At 40.9% G+C, this 23,484-nt stretch overlaps 1 protein-coding gene across 3 annotated transcripts in view; it reads left to right on the forward strand.

Moving 5' to 3' along the window:
- Nucleotides 1-23,484, forward strand: part of dcc (DCC netrin 1 receptor) — a 409,358-nt gene that overhangs the window by 89,814 nt on the left and 296,060 nt on the right. For all 3 annotated transcript variants that reach the window (XM_088355706.1, XM_088355707.1, XM_088355708.1), the window contains exon 2: nt 8,737-9,108. In XM_088355706.1, coding sequence (XP_088211832.1) covers nt 8,737-9,108 — 372 coding nt within the window. The remainder of the gene's footprint in view (nt 1-8,736; nt 9,109-23,484) is intronic.

Consider the following 23,484-nt stretch of genomic DNA (forward strand, 5'->3'; position numbering starts at 1 on the left):
AAAAGAAGATGGCATATAATCATGTGAGCTCACTCTAGCCGAGGCTCAAGTTATGTAAATTAATGACATTTTTAAAATAAGAATCAATCACAATTTTATGGTGACCGATTATTTTTAACATTTTCATTAAGCATTTTAAAGTCAAACAATTTAATTAAATACAAGTGTGATATGAGTATTTTGCATTAAAAATCAGAATTGCCAGCTTTTTCGGATGTCAGAGATTGCATATTAACAGAAATTCTTCCCTTGTTTGTCCGTTTTTTACCAAGCAATGGAAAACACGGGCATTCAGTTTCACACTCACTAAAGAAACAAACTTGTTGCCATGGCAGCAAAAATTAAGCCCATGCACAACCATGCACACTCACAGGAAAATCAAATAAGTAAATGTTGGACCAGTTAAAATATTTTCAAGAAGTGACAGTGTTCACTGTGCAATTGAAATAAGGAACAAAGAAAATATAAGTAAAATATTCCTAAGCACTGAGATGAGAAGAGCGATGGCCATCAGACAGCGTGATAACATCAAACTGCAGGACAACTAGGACAAGGACACACTGATGAAGTGCGTTTATGTGTTTATCTGTGTGTGCGTGTGTGTGTGTCTTTGAGAGAGAAAGCGATTGAGATGGAGCTGTCGGGATTGTGATTTAGCGATAGAGAGAGAGAGATGACTGTTGAAAGAGAATCAATATGAAGGAAACCATGACACAAAAGAGAGGGGGCTGTAAAAGAAGCACAAGAAAGTAAAGTAAGAAGTAAGTACGAACAAATAAGGACCGAGAGTCTAAATGAAGATTCACTCTATGCTTTTACAGTCTGATGCTGAGATTATAATACCTGCATTTGTTACCTCCCATCTTGACTATTATTATAATTCACCACTCTCCGGTCCTATGATGTCGAGCAACAAAAGTTTGCAGGTGGTAAAAAATGCTGCAGCGAGGTTTTGTACTATGAGAATTCTTTTTGATCATGTTTCCCTGAGTTTAGCTGACCTGTCAGTTTAAGATTTTATTTTAAGGTGCTGTTGGTAACAAACAACATTTTGCATAGACTTGCTCCCTTCTTACTGATTTAATTTCCCCATGTGTTCCTGCTGTGCCTTTGCTTGAAAAATTATGGTCTACTAGTGATTCAAGAGCCAAGAAGAAAGCTGAAGGTTCAAGAGCGTTTTAAATTTGTGCGCTGGTGCTATAAAATTCTGTGCCCAGTAATATGTGATCTGCAACCCCTGAGGAAGTGTTTAAATTGTTGCTTAAGACACACTTATATTCTGTAGCTTATGAGTGAAGTTGACCTCATATTCCTGTCTTTTTGTCCTTAAGGGAGAAAGACAGCCTGGTTGTTGCACGGTGCATGCATTTCAAGTCATCGTCATCAGACTTAGACCTGATGTATGCCATCGTCTAGAACCTGCTGCACCGGTCAAGATTTTGGGGCAGGACGCTGTCAACTAGACATTCACTTATTACCTATAATTAATGTTATTGATATATGTGTAGTGTCTGTTGATGCCCTTGCAACGTTTGGAAAGGGGATTACCTCACTTGCGCCCCTTAATTCATTTCTCATCCTGTTTCAGAGCACCTCATTGCGGTGTAGAAGCACAATGCAGAATCACAGATTAGTACGGTGTTTTTTATTTCAGGCAGGGTTTGTCACATGGGGAGTCAAGTATCAGGGCAACAGTATGAACAGTTGAACACCAGAGGCAGCGATCGAGGTCTGAGAGGCAGGCGAAGAATTGGTAGGCAGGCAGTACTTGTGATCTAGAAGCCCATGCGAGGGGTTGATACACTGTCAGTGACAACAAGGCCTCAAACTTGACAGAAGAGGCATCGAACTTGCACCAAGCCAAGTAAACAGAATGTTTAAATAGTGAAAAAAGGAAACGTGTGATTGGAGGGTAATCAGAACAAATGAAACCAGATTTAGGGTTCAAATTAGAGCATGAAAGGACTGACCAAATAAGGTAATGGCGAGCAAAATGGGGGAGAGAGAGAAAAAGGGAAAAAACTCTAAGCAGGCTTTTGACATTCTAACGTTTTGTAGTTTTACCTTGCCCTCATGTAGGTTTCAGAAGAGGGGATAGTGTAATGGTGGTCTGCACAGCCCTTTGAGACCTTTTGTGACTAAGGGCTATAAAGATAAACACGACTTGACGTTGATGAAGACGGAAAAGGTACACACTTTGAAATTAATCTGTTGGTTACCTTACTTGTGATACTCAGATTTTAGAACAAAGTGTTATATTATAACATTAATAATCTAAATACAATTATTTAATTTCCGAGCCATGCTTGTATCTTGATTTTCTTCTATCTGGAGCGAATTTCCCATGTACCGTAAATTCCGGACTATAAGCCGCTACTTTTCCCCCAAACTTTCAACCCTGCGGCTTATTCAGCGATGCGGCCAAATTATGTAATTTTTCTAACGGCCGCCAGCGGCGCTCGATTACAAAAGGTAAGATTTAGACCGGTGGAATATATGCGCAGAGGAAGACTGCAACTTCACTAAAGCTGGCCGCATGCGAAAGGCAACTTTTTCGCAAGTCTGCTAGTGGATCCTGACAGCGTGGGGCAGCATCAAAAAATCCCCCATAACCAACGGGTTACGAAAAGCCGGTCTGCTGCGTGCCGGAGAGGAGGGCACAGAATCAGGAGTGGATGAAAGTTCCAGCGACAATGAGAGTGCGAGTCCGGCTGCGGGAGTGTGGGACGACGTCTATATTACACTGTTTCTTTCTGACACTGAGGAAGATGACTTTGATGGCTTCAGTTCTAAGGAGGAAGATGAGGACGGTATACCGTGATTTTTACAAGTACGGTATGATTTTTAACAGACCCTTTTACTGTGTTGCGAGCGTGTTGCTAGCGTGTTGCTACCATTAACTGCCCTGCTAGGCACCGTTTGGGATGAAAGTTATATTATTATTGTTAAAGCTTTGAAAACTCTCTCGGTGTATTGTCTTTCTTTGTAAATATGTGTAACCATGTATAATTTGCAACTGTATATTTTTGTAATGTTTTTATTTGTATTTATTTTGGACACTTATTCTGATACGTCTGTCTTGGGCCAATTGAAAAGAAGGGGCGTAAACAAACGCGGGGTGACGGAAAGTGGGGACCGGTAAAGGTGAGCGTTTGTGGACACGGAGGACAATAATGGATATCTATTTTTCCCACCCTTACCTTTAGAAATATACACTTTTTTCCTTTGATTACTTTCAACGGGACAGGTCTGCATCAAACCTTAAGTACTGGTATCATTTTCCGTTCATTTTGCCGTCTGTGATTTTTGGACTGTGTACTTTAATGAAGGACATTTAGTTTCAATCGCGGGACTTACAGTCTGGTCTGGGTTAATTTTGTGTTTGTGATACATTCTTTTAATGAGGGCGCATGCGGCTTATATACAGGTGCGGCTAGTGTCAGTACAAAATTGGTTTTCCTCCGAAAATGTGGTGGGTGCGGCTTATAATCAGGTGCACTCTATAGTCCGGAATTTACGGTACTAAATAACTATCTATCCATCTACCCTGGTCATATCCCTCGAGAGGGGTGACCGACAGCAAGACAAACACGTACAAAAACAAAGACAATAAAAAAGGGAAAAAGTAGCAAAAAACACACACAAAAAATTCTGGACCATGGCCAACCCTAATGCCCTAACACCCAAACAAGTTACGCACCTCGGCACCCAAGTCAGTCATGCTTTCGTTCCTCCAGATGAAACATGACACAAGAAAGTGGCCATGTCACTCGGGTCAGGGTGACACAACACACTCTTTTGTTCAACAGCAGGGCCCTACAGCTTTCATTGGTTTACCCTTGCCGCATCATACGGGTGCTCAGCCCATCATTAAGAACGCGTCCACAATCCCACTATCCTTTCACAACACCTCTCCACTCCTTCCTATCACCAACAAGAGCTTTAGCTTCCATTATATTTAAACCTCTTACCTGCAGTGCACTCATAACACCATCCATCCACGTCAATCGCGGCCTTCCTCTTGGTCTCCTTCCATTTACTTCTGCTCTGTAGATCCTCTCGAACATTCAAGTCAAGTCAAGTCAAATTTATTTATATAGCCCTTAATCACAAAAATGTCTCAAAGGACTGCACAGGATTACAGTTACAAAATTACACAATTACCTGATCTTAAACTAGCAAACCAGCATGCGGGCAAGGAAAAACTCAAAAACCTCAGTGTGAGGAGAAAAGAGAAACCTTGAGAAAGGACCTCACATGTGGTAATCCCCCTTCCAGGATTGAACAGGGTGAATTACAATTAGCATTACTGTACACAGAATAGTAAACACTAGGTAAGATGTTGAAAATGTCCGGAAAGAGCATGACATCAACAACGACGCCAGCTGGTAAATGCAGGGGTTGACATGCTTGACATTCTCTCCTCATCCATCGTCTCCATGTGTCCAAACCAACCGAATACTCTCTTATCCACACGCTTGCTCAATTTTACTACTACTCCAGTTCTGTCTCTCACAAACTAATTTCTCAATCTATCCTCTTAAAATCCATATTCATACTCTTGTTGCTTATCACTCTCCTCAGAGCACCCAAAACCTTGTTTCCTTGATTCATTCTGTGCAATTCCTCGCACTCCATTCCACCAACTGCAGCCACATCATAAGTACCTAAAGCTTTTAACTTCCAGCTCCTGTCCATGCAACCTTACTTCTAACGCCATGCCCACTCCATCACGTGAACACTTCATCACCTTACTCTTCCTAACATTCACACATAACTTACGCCTATCACACACTCTTCCAAACTCCATTACCAACCTTGTCAATGTTTCCTCGGAATCAGCCACAAGCGCTGTGTCATCTGCAAACAACAACTGACTTACCTGCCGCACCGTTCCACTGTTATCATACATCATCTCTATACATCTGCCAAATACTCTTGCATTTACCTCTTGCACCACACCACCCATGTACACATTGAGCAGCCACTAAATAACTGATGACCAAATAATCGGTTCCCGGCCTCCACAAAACATCCAAGACAACCCTAAATAGTTACAAAACACATTTTCCTAAACACTAAAAACACAATCAAATAGTAATTCAACATAAGAGAGTTGTAATGTATTGTTTACTCAATATATTTAATATTTCTTTGAAGTTAACGTCTGATATGATGTAAATGATTGGCTTGTGTGACTTGTGCCAAAATTCGACCAGGTCTGTGACCTTAGGGTTGGGTGTCCGCCCCAAGACTGGGAGGTCACAGGTTCGAGCCTTGGCAGAGTCATACCTAAGGGCCCGGTCACACAGCCGTTTGCGTCTGTATCGCGGGTAAAATTTTGCGGGTTTTTTTTGCCCGTGGTTGCCCGCGATGGAAAATGCGCAAAATTGGCCAACCCGCTGTTCATCGGTGGTATGCCCGCAAAACAGACGCCGGCGACTGTTCCGCTTCCTCATTGCGTCATTTCCGCGTCATTTTCTCGTGTGGACCACGGGTATAAAAGCTCCCGAGCCGGTGTTGTGCCCAAATCTTGTTTTATTTCACTCTTGTTTAAAGCTCTTTGAGTTGATTTTGTTGTTAAAAAAATGACTCACAAATGTCATATGTAATATGTAATATGACTTGATGATATGACTATTTGATGCATTGATTATGAACCTTAGAACTCTTTGTCAAAATAAGTCAAACACAAAAGTGGAATATACTCAGAGATATTGTACAGTGAAATAATTTGAATTTCTGCTTATGATTGATCTTTTTAAATTACAAGCCAAGCAGGCCATTCCACAACATAACTTCTTATACTAAACCTTCGATCACGTCCCAGGAAACCCTGGAGGCACAGAGCCTTTGACCACGCATACTGCCTCTCTGATCAGGATGAAAGGCTGTTTTAGTGGCGTCAACATCAGAAGGAAAGGAAGGAAGTAGTCGCTGAAGCAAACTGCCATATAAGCCTCTTGCGATACTGCATTAAATATGAGAACATGAAAACAAACAAGTCTGTGGTATCATCATGCTGAATGGTGAACTCCTAGTTATGCATTTACACCAATTTTTAAAACGGATGAAGAAATGGGGGTCCCAATTGTCCGTAGGTGTGAATGAGCGAGTGAGTTGTCTGTCTCTGTGTGCCCTGCGACTGGCTGGCAACCAGTTTAGGGTGTCCCCCGCCCACTGCCCAAATGATAGCCCCCGACCCTACTGAGGATAAAGTGTAGATAATGGATCGATGGAGGTTTTAATGGCTGTGAACTGGTCATCTCCAAATGGCCACTTTTGGAAACGCCTAGTCCTACCTTTAGTTTTTCAGATTGTTACAAGGTACTATATAAGGCTTCAAGCTACTGTTTCACCGGTTTTCTAGCAAATATGCCCATTCTCTTTTACAGGCATTTGATTGCAATTTTTTTTACAATAAAGATAAGGGGTTAATTTTGAACTTGAAAGGAGAACGGGAGTGGACAGTACAACAATCCTTAAAATAAGAAATGTAAATAGTTCGCACATATACTGTGATTTTCAAGTCAATGAAGACCTCCCAAAGTACTTTACAATGTTCTTCACACTTTTCCCTTTAACACACCAACTCAACGATAGCAGCGTCAGCCATGGAAGGAAACTACCTGCTATCGGGGGCATTAGGTGTTCAGTGTCTTGGCCAAGGACACTTCGACATATAACACAGAGGAGCCGGGAATCAAACCTGCGACCTTTTGATCCCAAGAAGAGCTGATGCCACCCCGAACATTTCCTTATTTTCCTAATTACGTTTCCTTTTTAAATTTAAACGGATAAGTGCCAGAAATGAGGTGTTATTTTGCTTCAGTTCAACTTACAGTTTTTTAACTATCAAAAAGTTTTTGTTTTCAAGTTTTTGAATCAACATTTTATTCAAAACAATCTCGCCCACTTTTTGCTGGAAGCCACTCGTCTGTCTAGCAGTTTATAGTGAGGTACGCCTTTTATACGCATAGGTCGGTAGAGTAGCCAAAAATGTATTTAAGTGAAAGTACTGGTACTTTAGAATAATATTACTCAAGTATAAGTAAAAGTAGTCATCCAAATATTTACTTGCGTCAAAGTAAAAAAGTACTGTGTAACTGTAGTAATGACGTATTTATTGATTTTTTTTTAAACAACCAATAAGATAATCAAATTATCAATGTCTATCCAATCAACATAAAAATACATTTCATTTAAAATTTGATTCAAAAATCAACGTAAATTCCAGTGCTTTAATAAACAATAAAATACAAACAGTCTCAATCAAATAAATAAATTAAGCACATGTAGCACCAAGTAGTATTTTTTTATCATAACAGGCTCTGCAAGCAGAACAACAAGCTAGCCCATGAAACCTTTAAGGGGAACATGCTTTTGGTGTGAGGCCAGGGGTGCTCCTCCTCTTTTGTGTTGTCAAAGTCGGTATTGCTAAGCGACATTTTTGATCTGTTTCATCCGTGAACAAAATTTCCCCCGCTGAAATAGACTATGGTCACATGACAAGGCTGCTACGTTTGATTGGTTGAACATGGTAGGCCTGGCGAAGTTCTGTGTCATAATAAATGAACCTTGGCGGAGACAGAAAGACGCGTACTTACGTGGACGGGATTTATTGAGAAATGAAGTAACGTCTTCAATGTTGCCTAGCGGAATAAAAGTACAGTTTTTTTCTTCACAAATGTACTCAAGTAAAAGTAAAGGTGAGGAAATTTAAATACACTCCTAGAAGTACAAAATGTCCCAAAATGTACTCAATTCAATGTAACTGAGTAAATGTACTCCATTACTACCCACCTCTGTTTATAAGTCTATTCATTAGTAGACCCTCAAAATCAGGAGTGAAGACATAAAAGACTTTGGAATTTGCAAGGAGAACACAGAGGGACTGTACAGAAAAAACTTAAAATAACCGATTCCGAATTTGATCTAATGGTCCTCTCATTAGCGTTTCTTTTTTTAAATTATCCTACAGAGTATCTCTGACCTAAAAGGTGTGAGAAGTTAAGAACCGCAACGTGATTGGCCGGTAGTGACAAAGATGTAAAAAGTGCGTAATAGTCAATATAGCAAACAACAATGATGAAAAATTGTCAAAATAATGCAACCCTGGCATCTTATGCAATCTTGTGTGCAGGTGTCCAATAGTAAAAACAGAAATGAACAGAATGAACTTTTCACAGGCTAAGTCCTGGCATTCAGTCCTGTTCCTCTCCATTTATGTTCATTACAAAATGTAATTTTTTTACATTGGAATATACCAAAATAGTTTGTTTTTAGATGCATGAAACCAAATAAATACTTACAGTTGTCCGAACAGATTTTGGGTCAGATTTATGCTTTTTAAACGCTTGAAGAAAGTCCCATTACATTAAATGAAAGTGCATTTCCAATTCACCTGCAGCTTTTATTGCAAAATCTATAAACCATCACTGCATCCATAGTTTTTCCTTCTTGTTTTACTACCTTTGTTGTCTAACAATCTCTTTATGGTCCGTTACCGTTACAGCCACGGCTTGATCGAATATAAGGAGGCCCCCGGGGTACAAATTGGCTCTTGGCTGTAAACAACACCTTGTTCACAGCAGTTTAGCTAAACATTAACATGCTATGGAATGAGCACCAGGAGTATTTTGATAACATATGTTGACAGGAAAGCAGTAACAGCTTTCTTTACAGTAAACAATGTGTTTTTACCTCTTTTTTCTGCTCTGTTCTTCTTCCCTGCAGCCTCAGAGGCGTCGTCATCATCATCATCATCATCATCATTATCTTCAATTAGTCCTGGAGGTTTCGTAGACTTTGCTTTCACAAAAGAGCCTCAAGACACAGTGACAGTGCGAGGAAGTGTCTTGCAGCTTGACTGTCAGGCTCACTCAGAATCGGCGGTTGTAAGTCCTACCATCACGTGGCGGAAGGACGGCGTGCTACTAAGCGCACTAGTAGATGAACGGCAGCAGGAATTGGCCAACGGAACTTTGCTAGTTCACAATGTAGTGCACTCGCGGCACCACCGTCCGGACGAGGGCGAATACCAGTGCCTTGCCACGCTGGAAAGATTAGGAACTATCGTAAGCCGTACTGCAAGAGTTACTGTGGCAGGTAAGGTCAAACTTTATCGAAATGGGATTTCACCATACAGTATTTTCCATATGAAAGGAAGATTCTGGCGGGCTGCCAAGGTTTAATTGGTCCTGCCAGAGTTTCATTTAATTCTATTATTGAAAAACATAAGAACATTTTAAAATACATACAGTGTATATATACAGGCTATGTGGGCTGCACAGTCCACATATTATTGGAAACTACAGACTATTATTACACCATACCCTGATCTAAAACCTACACAAGGGCAAGGAAAAACTCAAAAACCTCACCATGAGGAAAATGAAGAAACCTTGAAAAGGGATTGCACATGATCCTCGTTGCAGGATGACCAGGCTGCAACAGATGTTGCAATAACAAACCTGAAATATAGGTCATTCATAAGTTTAAAAATATAAGTGTGTTTAAAACCTAGATTTAAACAGATCTACTGAGGTTGCAGATTGAATCTCAGGGGGCAGAGCATTCCACAGTACCAGGGCTATAAAGGAGAACGCTCCCGAACCTGCGGATCTCTTCTTGGCTCTTTGGCTCACTAATAGACCAACATTTTCAGAGCGAAGGCTCCAGGCCGGAACATGGGGGGAAATTTAATTTGAAAGATACGAGGGAGCAAGCCCATGCGTGATTTTGTATAATACTAGCAGGTCCTTAAAATCACATCTTAAGCTAACAGGAAGCCAATGCGGGTTAGCTAAAATCAGGGTAATGTGACCAAACTTTCTTGTTTTAGTTAAAAGCCTCGCTGTAGCATTTTGTACCAGCTGCAGGCTCTTGATTTTGGACTTTGAGAGACTTGACTATATACTAATTACATGATGCCCAATAACCTCAGGGTTAGGGTTATTTGAAAAGTATGATTGATTTCACAAATTTAGTTTCCCAAAGTTATTCCTTTGGCATGTCTTGAAATCTAGGCAGAGTAATCGAAAGGGAAAAAAAAGAACAATGGCTTCAGTGCAAACTGAAGAGGACAAAAGAGCTGACAGAAACAACAGTAGGCACTAATAAGATATTAAAAGGCAAAATGGTAATGAGCAGAGGAGGCTTAAAAAATCAATTAGCAGCTACTGTGTCTCTGTGTAGGCAAACATAAACCAACGACTCTATAGTGGGAATTAATTAGTGACACTGCATTGCTTAACAAGGTGTGTGTGTGTTTTGGGGGGGATTTTGCATCATATTTTACTAGTATGAAATCATTGAAAAACACAGAAGTTAAAGATTTTCTCTTTATCTTTGCAGTATTACCAGTCTTGCCTGTGAGTTTGTTTAAAAAACTAATCTCGATCTGAACACTGCAATACATGAATCAACAGATAAATAAAAGATTAATAGATGAATCGATATATAAATCTATATGAATTAATCTTCTGTAGTTTCATACGGCAATTTATATCAAATTACAAAATAAGCATTTTCTATGAAAACTACAAAAAAAGAAAAAAGAAAAGTGAGCAATGTAATCATATATATATATATATATATATATATATATATATATATATATATAGATAGATAGATAGATAGATAGATAGATATTGTTTTTTTTTGCTCATTTGAAGTATTTTCATCTTTTATTTTAAGGATGATTTTTCTTATCATTGTAGATTAATAAGATATCTTAAAGTAGAACTAAAATTTCAATTGGTTGTCAATAATCATCAAGTTTGGATTAATCCCTGTTAAAGGTAGTCAGGAGAGCAAGGTACATTTTGACTGGCAAAATGCAGATCATAATTACTCCTCAAGGAGTTTTTGAAACAACTTTGGCACAGCTTCCCCCTGCTGCATGTGTCTGTTTGCTATGATTTGCATTTTATCCTTCAGATTTATTTACTGGGCTTGTCAAATAATAATGAACTGTAGGGAGACCAGAACTTTTCAGAAACTGATGCAGGTTGGAACATTCAGAATTAGCGTTTCCATCCTTGTCCCCAATGTTCCTGAGTCACGTTTTCCATGTCCCCACCTTCTTTTCCTACTTGATTGAACCGCTTCTCCCACTCTCTCCAAATTCTCTTTCTGCTCTACTTTTTATTCAGTGTGATCCAGCGTTCTTATTCGAATGAAGATTTCTATAATTGCACAGCTTCACACCTTAGAGTGTAGACATTGACAACATGCCCTATGATTAAAGAAGGTTAGGAACATCAAAGCTGTAAACTTTGGCAAAGGGGTAAAATTGTCCCACTATTCAAAAACTCCTTTCTAAATGTGAACACATAAATGTCACAAATTAGATGTTATTCTGCTTCAGTTCTACCACTAGTTCCCAATACAGAAACACAGTATCCAAACCAGTGGCAACATTCGTGATCCTAAAGGCAGGCGATAGTTCAGTGGTCCAGGATTCAATAAAGTGGTTTTCCAGAAGGGCAAATGAGGCTTCAGTACAGAGAAAGTCAGGCAGCGATGCAACGGTATCTCGAACACCAGAGGCAACAAGCATGATCCAAAAGACAACCAAAGGTTCGGTGATCCAATGAATTCAAGCAGCAAAATTGACTGACCAAGAGTTCATCAGGTGGTAGGGTTCGGTACAGTGGAATATCAAAGTTCGATGACAAGAGTGCTTTGGGCATGATGAAAAGGACAACTAACTCAGTGTTCATTTTACCTCAGAAAAGTGATGGGTCCCGGGGACTCGCATGTTCAAAAATGTATGGGTCCCAACAGATATCTATGGGTCCCCACAATTTAGTGTTATATTGAAATTGTAAATCAGCGACAAATATATAATATAAATCTATGTATTCATTCAGTTTTAATCATCACCGTTTATTGATAATACAAATCAGTTATCACTTCAAGAGTTTTCAGTTCAGAACAATATTGTATATTATACAAAATAATATTGCTGAAATAAATATATTAATCTATATTTTCATTCAGTTGTAATCTCATCTCATCTCATTAGCTGCACCGCTTATCCTCAGTAGGGTCGCGGGGGTGCTGGAGCCCATCCCAGCAATCATCGGGCAGTGGGCAGGGGACACCCTGAACTGGTTGCCAGCCAATCGCAGGGCACACGGGGACAGACAACTCACTCGCTCATTCACACTTAGGGATAATTTGGACCGGCCAATTCACCTGAAATGCATGTTTTTGGAATGTGGGAGGAAACCGGAGTGCCCAGAGGAAACCCACGCAAGCACGGGGAGAACATACAAACTCCGCACAGGAAGTCTGGAGCTGGATTTGCTATTCTATTCTATGTTTTCTTAATTGGAAATGTCCATGAAAATGTTTTCATCAGTCAAGTCAAGTTACATTAATTTGTATAGCGAGTTGAATCATTTTTTAATGAAAAAAACATAGTCATGATGAGAATGAGTAGGGACGCTGCCCTACTTATGAGCTGGATTTGAACCCACGCAGGACGTTACCAAGACATGAACTGTGCCGCACATGCGCTAACCACTGCGCCGCTGTGCTGCCCTCAGTTGTAATCATCAAAGTTAATTGGTAATACAAAGCAGTTATCACTTCAAGACTTTTCAGTTCACAAAAATATTGTACATTACACAAAATAATATTGCTGAAATATCAGTCTATATATTCATGCAGTTTTAATCATCACAGTTAATTGGTAATACAAGGCAGTTATCACTTCAGATTTTCAGTTCATATATTCTTCGTGGTTTGCTGTCCCGCCACAGTTGTAATGCCTTCTTAAGGTCCAATTGCAGCAACGGAATTTCCATAGCTAATTTGTGGTTTTCATTGTTGTGGTGCCGATCAAATGTGCTCTTCTGAAAGTTCGTATTGCGAAATGATTTATGCAATCCAGTTTTTTTGTCACCCTGGGTACACGCATCACAGAACTTGTAGCCTCCATTATCATCCTCCTCATAGCGTAACCAGGAATATAATTGAGTCAATTTTGGCAGAAAAGTCCTTTTCTTGCTAGGAGTATTCTTTCGTTTATTTTCTCTCGTCGAATCGTTCGCTTCAACACACGTGCTTTCCTTGCCGGAGTTATTGCCGTTGTTATCACTCTCTGCATTATTTCGACTTATTACTGACACTGATGAATGACCAATTTTGTGTTGATTTTTACCTAATACTGTTTTTTCGGAGGCATACTTAACCTTCACCTGACGACAAGCACCACAACAATGACGTAATCTCGAAGCAACGAAATCTCGTTTGCCGAGATCGGCGTGCAGACGAAATCTCGAACCGCGAGACCAAAACAAAAATGGTGGATCTGCCTGACGAAAAGTTTGGAGTGTGATAAATTATTGTTAATAGAAAAAGTAATCGGGTAATAATGTCAATTTTGTGTCAAAAAAGTTGCGTCCCGGTGATGCAGGTTTATTCGACACTATGCGTCCCCAGCAAAAATGATGCGTCTAGGACGCAGGGACGCGGGCAAACGAGAACACTGCTAACTAGTACAGAGCTAAAAATACAGTTTGTTTGAATAGTGACGAGGGAGAGTCGTGATAGGAGGGAAAACTGCAGGGAAATCAAAAGATTTGACAGCTGCGGGTGGAACTTAGAGCCCGAAATCGTGAATCCAAATAAGGTAAGGGCAAGCAAGAGAGAGACAAAACAGATAAAAAGGAACTAGAGTGCAGCATTGTGTGAATGAGCAAGTGAGTTGTCTGTCTCTCTGTGCCCTGCGACTGGCTGGCAACCAGTTCAGGGTGTCCCATGCCCACTGGACGAAGATAGCTGGGATGGGCGCCAGCACCCCCGGGACCCTACTGAGGATAAGCGGTGCAGATAATAAATGGTTGGAGTGCAGCATTGTGACATTTGTTTCATAATTACAGAACCAAAACATAATTCAAAATGACCCCACCCTCTTCCATTTGGCCATCTGTTGTGTACCGTAACAAATCATGTCTCTTGCAGTAAAAAGTGCCCAGCAGCGTAAGGAGAGAAGATAATTGACAACACAAACAGTCCCAAAAGATTTATGGCTAGATGAATACAAGAAATCTCTCTTTGGCAAAATGCAGGTGTGAAATGTTCAGGTCATGAATAAAGTTAAGGAGTAACGATCCGACACCGCGGGTAAGGGAAAAAATGTTTGAAACAGAAAACAAAGTCCGGTCAACCCAGGGTTGGAGGGATAAAAGCAGTATTTTGGGGACATGACACAGGCGGCAAGGAGTGAAGACTTTGGCAGGCAGGAACAGCTTGAAGCGCAACAATCTTACAAATACGAACGTCAGTTTTATCCATTTATGTGAAGTTCCTAATGAGTGGCAGGTGTAGGTAAAGGGCTGCAGGTGTGATACTTCATGAAATGTGTCACACTGGATCATGACACAGGTATCAGAAATACACTAGGTGAGCACAATTAGTTAATTTCGCCTCTAGCGCCCCCTGGAGGGCGGTAACGTACTGGATCCTCTCAGGTAATTTGGAAATTAATTCAGCTTTGCCAGTGTGTCCTGGGTCGTCCCTGGGGTTTTCCTGCTGGTGGGACATCCCTGGAACTCCAGGAAACCTCTTGGCTGGGCTTTTATAACAGATTTAAAATTTGGCATTGTGAGGGTTTTTACATATGTTCCTCTCTTGTTCTCCTTGCAAGTTCAAGATTCATTGATGTCTTCTGCCCTTATTTTGAGTGTGTACTACACTATAAACGTATCACTCGCCTACTCACTCACTCAGGCAGTTTGTATCCAGGAATAAGTTCTTACATATGAGACCAACAGCTTGTAAGTTTAAGAACACAGATCTACTGACAAATTGATAGCGACTCAGCCTTTTCTTCTCAATAACAGTCTGATAAAGACGATTGAGCTTTTATAAAACACAATCCTGAATCACATTGTACTTTCTTTAAATTGTAATGTCTTAGGAGATATATCGATTTGCTCTTGTGAATACACTAACAGTAAAACAACAAATTAACACAGTGGTTTCATTTAGCGACAATATTTGGCTTGTATTTATTCATCTAAACCTATCAGTACTGCTATCATTTAACTCTTTGAGTGCCAGGCATTTCTCTTACCTGGGTAGTGAGGGTGCCAGCCAATTTGTACTATTTTGACTAATTTTTCAAAGCCCACAGAACATTTTGCTCTGTAGCTTTATAGGCATAGGACACATAATAAGAAAGCCTGAGCCCTCATCTTTCATTAGAAATAAAACGTTTCTTCCTGATTTTACTATTGTGTTGTATACAAGAGTTGAATATTTCTAAGTTTCTTGAAAATACTTTTTTCCAAGAAAACCGTGAAAAACAGCTTTATGAAAAAGTGCAAGCAGAACTTTGACTTTAGTACTTTTTTCATATGTATATTTTTTTATACTTACAATATCTAAGCAGTGCTTTCCAAAAATATAAGGGCACTTTGCTTGCAAAATAACATTTTGCAGCAATAACACTGAACTTATGCATGATGCAAGAATGTTTCCGCCCCCAAAGTTTCCACCAATCACATGATTTGGGTTGTCATCGCTCGTGGAGGTGCACGAAACGTCATCCTTCTCTGTCCTGACATGTATATAGGCACTTCTTCATCTTTTTTTTCCAGAAAAAAATGAAGTTTGGAAGTACCTATATATTTGTTTTTATCACCACACTCCGCATACTCACCAAATGACCCGGCGCCTAAAAACTGCTAATTTTGGCACTCAGGTACAATGCTTTTGAAAATGTATTTATACTTAATGCCACTGAATAAGTTGAAACAGGGGTCTCAAACTCGCAGCCAGTGGGCCACTAGCAGCCCTCGGAGTTTTGAGGCCTTCCCTAATATGAAAGTGGAAAGGGACAGCAAGTAATATTAAGCGCCTCCTAGTAGGAAAAAATATAATTCATTGAAAAAATGAATATTGATTTTAAAAATGCGCAAAAATCCATAAACTAAATAAACATCCTTTTTTTAAATAGTCATAGATAGATAGATAGATTGATACTTTATTCATCCCCGTAGGGAAATTCAGAGGTAGAGAAGTGTGCATTTATTTTAATTAACATTAACCTTACTTTGATTGCACTGACATCATGGTTGGCCATCTTACTGCTGCAGGTAGCCCCTAAAATAAAAAATAAACCGTCTTTTTTCCTTTTCCTTTCGTCCCTGTTTTTGCCTAGCTTTTTTCTCCTTGTTTTTTCCTCTCTTTTTTCTCTTTTTATTTTCTTTTAATTCTCTTTTTGTCTTTTACCTGTATACTTTATTTGCAAAAGAATGGGCAAATGAAGAAACATTTTGATGTTTGGTCACCTTAAGTATCTATGGTCTGCTCTCTTTCTTTTTAGCAGTTTTCGGTTGCAGGCACAATGAAGCAACATCTAGTGGTCAAATAATACACTTTGTCCCTTAGCTTGGCCTTTTGGCTGAGAGTAAGAGTCCCGGCTCCTAGGCTTTGTAGCGTATTATGCACTGAACGATAACGGATAATGGATAATGAATAAAGAAGATAGAACAATAACCCTTAACCCTCCCCCTTTGATGTAAGTGCAGTCGATGCAAATTATGCAATCGTTTATTCCTTGTTGATTTATTTTCACATTCATTATTTTTATTTTTATTTTAGATCTGTAGCACTTTAAAAGAAGATACAGTTGATATTTTAATCAGAAGTTTTATGGGGAAAACCCAAGTCTGCCTAACCTCACCCAGACCCAGCCCTCAGGTCAATTGAGTTTGAGACCCCTGAGTCAAAAGAGCATGCGAACCCTTCAGCCTGGGTGAAATTAAAACAAAGATTCAGTTTTGTACATCTTTTGAGAGTGTGACAGGCAGCGGGCGGCTTCAGTTTCTGGTCACAGGCTCTTTGCTCTTGAATTGGATTTAACCAGACAGGAAGCAACAAGTGTGAAAGACACACCAAGGGAGGTAGTGTTTCTACACAATGTTTGGACTGTCCCCTCTTTGTTTTGACTGGGACTTTTCCTCCTCCAAAGATCATCCTGTGTCACACTTTTCTTTCTGCGGCATGCATATTTCCAGTTTGCTTGTGACAGTATGTGGGTGTATTGGCAAGCAGTGTTAGGCGCATTGCTCAAAAAGCAGTACTGTACTTTTTGGACTATAAGTTGCAGTACTTTTTACAGTTTGGCCGTGGGTGTGACTTTTAATATTATATCACCCATCCAACCGTTATCTGTGCTGCTTATCCTCACAAGGGTCGCGGGAATTTTGGAGCAGGGCACATCCTGAACTGGTTGCAAGCCAGTTGGAGGTCACACAGAGAAAGACAACTCACTCGCTAATTCTCATTTAGGAATCATTTGAACAGGCCAATTAACCTGGCATTTATAATTTTGGAATATGGGAAGAAACCAGAGTGCCCAGAGTTAACCCACACTGGCACAGGGAGAACATGCAAGCTCCACACCGGGAGGCCGTGGTAGCTGAAATCGAACCCTGGACCCCCGCACCAAGGGGCTGAAGACTCAGTGCCCCTACCCAGTAATATTGTCAGAACCAAGTCAAGTCAAGTCACATTTATTTATATAGCCCTTAATCACAAAAATGTCTCAAAGGACTGCACAGGATTACAATTACAAAATTACACAATTACCTGATCTTAAACCAGCATGCGGGCAAGGAACAACTCAAAAACCTCAGTGTGAGGAGAAAAGAGAAACCTTGAGAAAGGACCTCACATGTGGTAATCCCCCTTCCAGGATTGACCAGGGTGAATTACAATTAGCATTACTGTACACATAATAGTAAACATTAGGTAAGATGTTGAAAATGTCCGGAAAGTGCGTGACATCAACGACGCCCCCAGCCTGCAAACCAGTCCAGAAAGTCTATGACGGCCACGACGCTGCCTCCCGTCTCTGCCAGCTGGTAAATGCAGGGGTTGACATGCTGCAGGTCAGACGCTGGTCCGCTGACCCATCCCAAATCATCCTTCTCCTTCGTATCAGCCAGGCAGGCGTCGGAAAAAGACAGGACAAAACAGAATATGAGGTGGGCATCAATCATATGCTTTGGAATAGAAGTGTGTCTTAAGCCTCGATTTAAAAACTTCCGTTGAGGTTGCAGATCTTAGCTCCAGAGGCAGGGCGTTCCATAACACCGGGGCCCGGATGGAGAACGCTCTCGAGCCTGCAGACTTCTTGGTCCTCTGAGTCACAAGTAGACCGGCATTTTCCTAGCGCAGACTCCGTGCAGGAACATAGGGGGAAATCAAATCGGAGAAATAAGAGGGTCCAAGCCCATGCAAACATTTATATGTTAATAAGAGAACCTTAAAGTCACATCTTAAGTGGACTGGGAGCCAGTGCAAGTTGGCCAATACAGGAGTAATATGCTCAAACTTTTTGGTCTTAGTCAAAAGTCTAGCTGCCGCATTCTGAACCAGCTGCAAACTTTTAATGCTAGACATCGGGAGACCAGAAAGCAATACATTACAGTAATCAAGCCGAGAAGTAATAAACGCATGAATTAAAATCTCTGCATCTGATTGGGACAGCATCGAACGAATCTTCGCAATATTACGGAGGTGGTAGAAAGCTATTCTAGTAATATTTTTCACGTGTAACTGAAACGACAGATTAGGATCAAATATAACACCTAGATTTTTGTCACTATGGGTGACATTACATTTGTCTAGGTTCAGGGTAGTGTTTGAAAACAACTGACGACAGTGAGCTGGACCAATAATCAACATTTCAGTTTTTTCTGGGTTAAGGCGTAAAAAATTATTTGACATCCATCTTTGAATCTCAGTAAGGCAAGCCTCCAGATTTCTACAACTTAAATGTCCCGTTCTTTCCAGTGGCATATACAGTTGAGTGTCATCTGCATAGCAATGGAAACTAATATTATACTTGCGGATAATGTCACCAAGCTGGATTATATAAATACTAAAAAGAAGGGGGCCAAGTACAGAGCCTTGAGGAACACCACAGGGTACATTAGATTGTTTAGAGGTCAGATTGCCATAGTTAACACATTGCATCCTGTCTAACAGGTAGGGCTTAAACCACGAGAGTACAGTTCCTGAGATACCAATGCGTTCTAGACGAACCAATAATATGTTGTGGTCGACCGTATCAAAAGCACCGCTGAGATCCAGCAGCAGTAACATTGATGAGGCACCGGAATCTATTGTTAAAAGGAGATCATTGGTTTCTTTAGCCAGGGCTGTCTCAGTAGAGTTATTTGCCCTAAATGCTGACTGGGCAGTTTCAAAAAGGTTATTTTCTGACATGAAGTCATTTAGCTGCTGTGCAACGACCTTTTCAAGTAATTTTGCAAAAAATGGCAGATTTGACACTGGCCTACAATTACCTAGGCTTTCTGGGTCAAGGTTAGCTCGCTTAAGCGTGGGTTTAATGACGGCAGACTTGAATGCTACAGGAACAATACCCGAGGATAGCGATATATTAATAATATTTCAAACTGATGGTCCTAAGATCCCAAACAGATCCTTCTCCAGTGAAGCTGGAAACGGATCAAGCAGGCACGTAGTTTGTTTGGCCCTACTGACCATCTGTGTTAGATTATCAAGGGACAAATCATTGAAACTGGGGAATGTTTCTGAACAACCACCGACACGGTCCATACCTAACACCTCCACATCTTTGATATAGGAGGAGGAAACAGAGCGTTCTTTTAAAATTTCATTCCTGATTAGTTGAGTCTTTTTATTAAAAAATTCCATAATGTCGTTAGCAGAATAAGTGCAACCATTTGGGTTAAGTTGTTGTCTGGTAAGTTTCGCCACTGTGTCAAACAAAGATTTCGGATTATTCTTATGTTTAACAATAATCTTAGAGAAAAACGATGCTTTAGCTGAGGCAAGAGCTACTTTATATTTCAGCAAACTGTCACACCAGGCCAGTCGAAAAATCTCCAGCTTAGTAGTGCGCCATTTTTGTTGAATTTTGTTTGAGTAACCTAGTTCCTTCAGTAAACCAAGGTGTATTCTTCTTGGGTCGGAATTTATACTTTAGGGTCGCCACAGAATCAAGAACATCAACCAAAGCAGTATTGAAGTTGTTTGTAAGTGAGTCAACAGACCCAGTGTACGAAGGGAAGGCTGCAGTTACCGTAGGTAATAATTCTTTTAAGGCTAACACCGTTTTAGGGCGGATATTGCGACTGCTAAAGCCTAAATTTTCACAGTAAATATTAAACAGCACCTCACATTTAACAAGATAGTGATCAGAGATGGCATTAGGATACGGCAACACTGTAACATTTGAGGCTACTACGCGACGGGTCAGGACAAGATCTAGAGTGTTCCCATCTTTTTGAGTGGGCACATCGACTATTTGATTGAAACCAAATGTATCAATCAGTGACTTAAATGCAATTGCAAGTGAATTTGATGGCGAGTTTATGTGAACATTAAAATCACCAATAATTACAACATTGTCGGCATAGGTTACTAAGTCTGTTAACAGTTCCGAAAATTCTTCCAAAAAATCAGGTGGGCGATACACAACAACTAAATAAATTGGTGTTGACATTAAGGACCTCATAACAAGTGCTTCAAACGTTTTAGAACTAGTAGGTGTATTAGGAGTAAATTTCAACTTATATTCCGATATAAGAGCAACACCTCCAACTTTTTTGCATGGTCGTGCCAAGTGCGAACTCACAAAGTTAGGGGGAGAAGCCTCATTTAACACTACAAACTCATTTGGTTTTAACCAGGTCTCACAAAGGCCAATAAGGTTAAGATTGTGTTCATTAATAAGGTCATTGACAAGTAAAGCCTTGGAGGTTAGTGATCTAATATTCAGAACGCCAAGCTTCAGCACTGTGGACTGAGTTGAAACCTTTCGCGAGTTTTGAACCTTAATGGCAACCTTAGTGGTAACCTCCTCAGGATTATACTGGCGGTCTTGTGCCTTGCATGACGGCAGATGCGGCCCGAATTCCATACCACAGGAATATTGTTGACAGGTGGAATAGCAGGATGACTATTGGTAGAAAATAATGTTATTTCTTCTCCCTCCTCACCTAACAAGGGAGAAACAGAGGTAAGAAGCATGGAAGAAGATCCTATAGAAGAGTATAAATCAGGGTGTATGGTGCAGTCAGTAAACCGCTCTAAACTACAAAAACTATGAATTGCATGAATCGAGCATAGCGCTAGTTAGCTCTAGCGTTACAGATTCCACACCCATGGTTACAGGTTCACTAATCACCTGTGACCTGGCCTGCACTAGTGTACCCTGTCATGGAAGGCTTAAACAGTAATCTATATTTTTAGAAAGAGTGAGAGCACCTTCCCAGTTAGGGTGAAGGCTGTCTCTCATCAGCAGGTCAGGTCGGCCCCAGAAAGCAGGCCAGTTATCCACAAACCTAAATCCTTTCTGATTGCAAAAACTTGCCAGCCACCGGTTTAGCGAGACTAGTCTGCTAAACCTCTCATCATTGCCTCTCGCAGGCAAGGGGCCAGAGACAATTACTCGATGCCGACTGATCTTTCTGGCGAGATTACAGGTCCTAGCAATATTTTTCTTTGTAATCTCAGATTGTCTCATTCTGGTATCATTAGAGCCGACGTGAATGCCTATATCGGTGTAGCTAGCCCTGTCCTGGTGTCTAGGTTTGCTCGTCAGCTCCCTCAAATTAGCCTCAATGTCGGATGCTCTGGCCCCAGAAATACACATAACCGTGGCTGGGGTGCTAAGCTTTATGTTACGGGTGATGGAGTCACCTATAACTAGGGTGCGGGAGCCAGTAGACCGGGGTGGAGTGGGACTAGCTAGGGGGCTGACTAGCTAGGGGGCTACAACCCACGCTAGCAGTGGTGTCCGAGGCACCTAACATTTTCCGTTTAAACTGCTCTAGCTCACGGACACGTCCCTCTAGAAGGGCTACTTGCCTACGGACACGGGAGCAACCTTTACAGCAACCCATACTCACTTGTAAGCGTCGGATGCCAAAGAGCGTCTTAGCAGCCGTGGGAGGGGATGCCCTTCAACAACGATCGGCAGCAGCTTCCGACTGTAAAACAATTGTGCGCGGCACTTACCTTGCGCCAATCGTCCGAGATACTTACCCGAAACTTTTCAACTGTTCAAGATAAAAAGTCTCAATCCAGAATTCTGCTATAGTAGGAATCTGAAACAATCTCGTAGACGCGACGACGTGAGCAACACAAAATTCCCGCCACTCGATAACCCGGAACCGGAAATGACACAGGACCCAATCGCGTGACATTCTCACACAAGCCCTTTATTTTATGGGAAATGGGGAGTCATGCACATAAGAAGCCGGTTTGGACTTCCGGTGGCGCAATGAGGTAGACGGCAGCAAGGAAAGTAGCTCTGACAAAAATCACTAAAGAGTAATGTAATACTTACTTGGAGAAAGACAGAAAGGGTACAAATTGTGACTGATATTAAAGAGAAATTCTTCAACAAAACATGGTCAAGAAGGGGAAACTTGTTGAGGAAAAGGGCGCTAAGGAGAAAAAGATCGAGGGAGCAGAAGGAATGTCATCGGTCGACGAGGGACGTGACTCGGCCATCCTCCATGAAATCCGTAAATTACGGCAAGAACACACTGAAGCAGCCAGTGAGAACAAGATTTCTATGGCAAGACTGGAAAAAAGCATCGAAGAGCTTCTGGAGCGCACTGTGTTGCTGGAGCGGAGGGTGGAAAGCATGGAGGAGCTACATGCTAACACGGAAGAGCGAACGTCAAGACTAGAACAATTAACAGTCTCCTTGCTCCAACAAACCGCCAAACTAGCATCAAAGTGTGAGGACTTGGAGTCGAGATCACGACGCAACAACATTAGAATACATGGCATTCCGGAGGGTGCCGAGAGGAACGACACAATCGGCTTCATAACAAACTTTATTAAATCGAACATTCCGACAACAGGACATATGGATTTGCGCATTGAGAGGGCACACCGCTCACTGGTGAACAAGTCTCAAGGTAAAGCACTGCCACGGGCAATTATCGTACGTTTCACCGACTACATAGTGAAAGAATCCGTAATGAAAGAAGCATGGAAGCGGAAGACAACGTACGAAGGCAAGACCGTTTACTTCAACCAAGATTACACCACAGAAATCCAAAAAAAGAGGAAACAAGTAAGGGACGTTATCAAAAAGTTAAAGGAAAAGAACGTAAAGGCACAATCCCCATATCCCGCCCAGCTGAAGATGTTTTTGGACTCAGGAATAAGAACATTCTCTACACTGATGGAGGCAGCAACATTGCTAAAAGAAATGGGGATCGAAGTGGAAGAGGACAACACGGAAACACTGCAAAAGATGTTGTCAAAGAACATTTGGACCACAGTGACCGGAATTGAGAGGAAGACAAAGGAACACCCCCATCATAGAAGGTGATTTACAAGCTCTCATGGAGCAAAACGAAGCCAAATTCGGATTTGGGGTGAAAGAGTAAGGACCATATCTGCCCTTTCTATTATAAATTCAACAAGTTAGAAGTAAGTAAAATA

This window comes from Urocampus carinirostris, chromosome 16 (assembly GCF_059441175.1).
Source record: "Urocampus carinirostris isolate Australia breed hairy pipefish chromosome 16, RoL_Ucar_1.0, whole genome shotgun sequence".
Taxonomy (NCBI): domain Eukaryota; kingdom Metazoa; phylum Chordata; class Actinopteri; order Syngnathiformes; family Syngnathidae; genus Urocampus; species Urocampus carinirostris.